This window comes from Plasmopara halstedii, assembly GCF_900000015.1.
Source record: "Plasmopara halstedii genome assembly, contig: Scaffold_555, whole genome shotgun sequence".
Lineage (NCBI taxonomy): Eukaryota > Oomycota > Peronosporomycetes > Peronosporales > Peronosporaceae > Plasmopara > Plasmopara halstedii.
The window spans coordinates 710211-711617 of NW_020187475.1; the positions used below are offsets into that span (position 1 = coordinate 710211).

The following is a 1407-nucleotide window of genomic DNA, read 5'->3' on the forward strand; positions in this document are numbered from 1 at the left end:
GTCTGGCAATGCTAGTATTTATGCATGCAGGAGGCTGAATTTGACTCAGTCAAAAGCCTCCTGATGTTCGATGTTCCAACACCATTCCGCATCTCTTTTAAGGAGATTGGATAACGGCCGGGCCATTTATGCCTAATTTACGTTATACTTGTGCAAGTAGTTGGCGAGACCAAGCCACATACGCAAGTCCTTCTGGTTCTTTGAAACCGGCAAGTCTACACTGGTCTTGACCTTAGCGGGATGCCACGCTTCGCAATGAAGCACTCTAAAAAGGGAATCTCTTCTGCGCCGAAGATGCGCTTCTCTGTATTGGCGTATAGTTTGTTCGTGTGCATGCACTCGAGCACCGCTCTTAAATGGACGATGTGATTCTTCTCATCTGTCTTCCTGTGCTCCGCACGAATATGAACAAAAAAGTTGTCGAAGTATGTCTGTGCGTACGCCCTGTGGGGCCTGAACAACAGCGTCACAAGACGGTTAAATGTTGCTGGTGCATTTGACAGCCCTTGGGGCATCACCAGCCACTACCAAAGCATGCCTCTTGAAGTGCTCACCGCTGGTAGCGATATATCACACGCTCTCATGAGCAATTGGTAATACCCATCCACCAATTCGAGGGCACTGTAATTCGTACATCCCACCATGTTGTTCTGAAGAACATCCTTTCTAGGGTTCATAGAATCGGCGTCTAAGCCGGAATGGTTGCCACTTTGAGCTTAATATTAGCATTACCGATACGCCACTTGCCTTTCGGCTTTCGAGCACAAAACGTGGGTATCGAATGGGGAGACTTGCTCTCACATACTATCACTGCGTCGTGCTTCGCACGGACAAATGCGTCAATGGCGTCGCACAGCTCCTTTGGTAGGGTCCATTGGCGGGTTCGCAGTATTTGGTTCCTGGAACCAAGTCAATTTCATGACACACACATCGGTCCGGAGGTAGGACCGAGGGTGGGTCTTTGAAGACGACGTCTTGAAGTTCTTTTACCAAAGGATAGTACGGATCCAAGGGATTCCGTGGGATCGACGATCCACTTCGTGCGATTAGCACTCTCTTGGTGTCCTCCAAGACAGCTTCATCCAGACGCGATGACGAGTTTATCTCCTCGTCTGGTCGTACAATGACCACTTCGGCCAAATCGCCTGCCTTTAAAGCACTGCCAAACTCTTCAAGGGACATCTCGTCCAGCTCAAGAAGAGCATCTACTGCAGGCATAGCCTCGAGGCGGACGTCACCATCTTCCTTTTCCGTCATACCGTCAACGAGGGTGTCTAAATTTGCGCCATCGTCTACGGTAGACAAACTCTGGATCAGGGTCGACGCCCGGCGTCTTGAAGCCAGCTTCGGCGTCGCTGTCGCCTCTGTACAGAGGTTCTATGTCTCGGTGAGACCAGGGTGAACACG

At 50.3% G+C, this 1407-nt stretch overlaps 1 protein-coding gene across 1 annotated transcript; it reads right to left on the bottom strand.

Annotated features, from left to right (window-relative positions):
- Nucleotides 1-807: 807 nt before the first annotated feature.
- On the bottom strand, nt 808-1257 carry PHALS_11673 (reverse transcriptase; the record flags this gene model as incomplete). The annotated part of the gene is made up of 1 exon (XM_024727076.1): nt 808-1257. One exon carries the CDS (start codon nt 1255-1257, stop codon nt 808-810), a length of 450 nt encoding a protein of 149 aa, XP_024577689.1.
- Between the last annotated feature and the right edge of the window lie 150 nt (nt 1258-1407).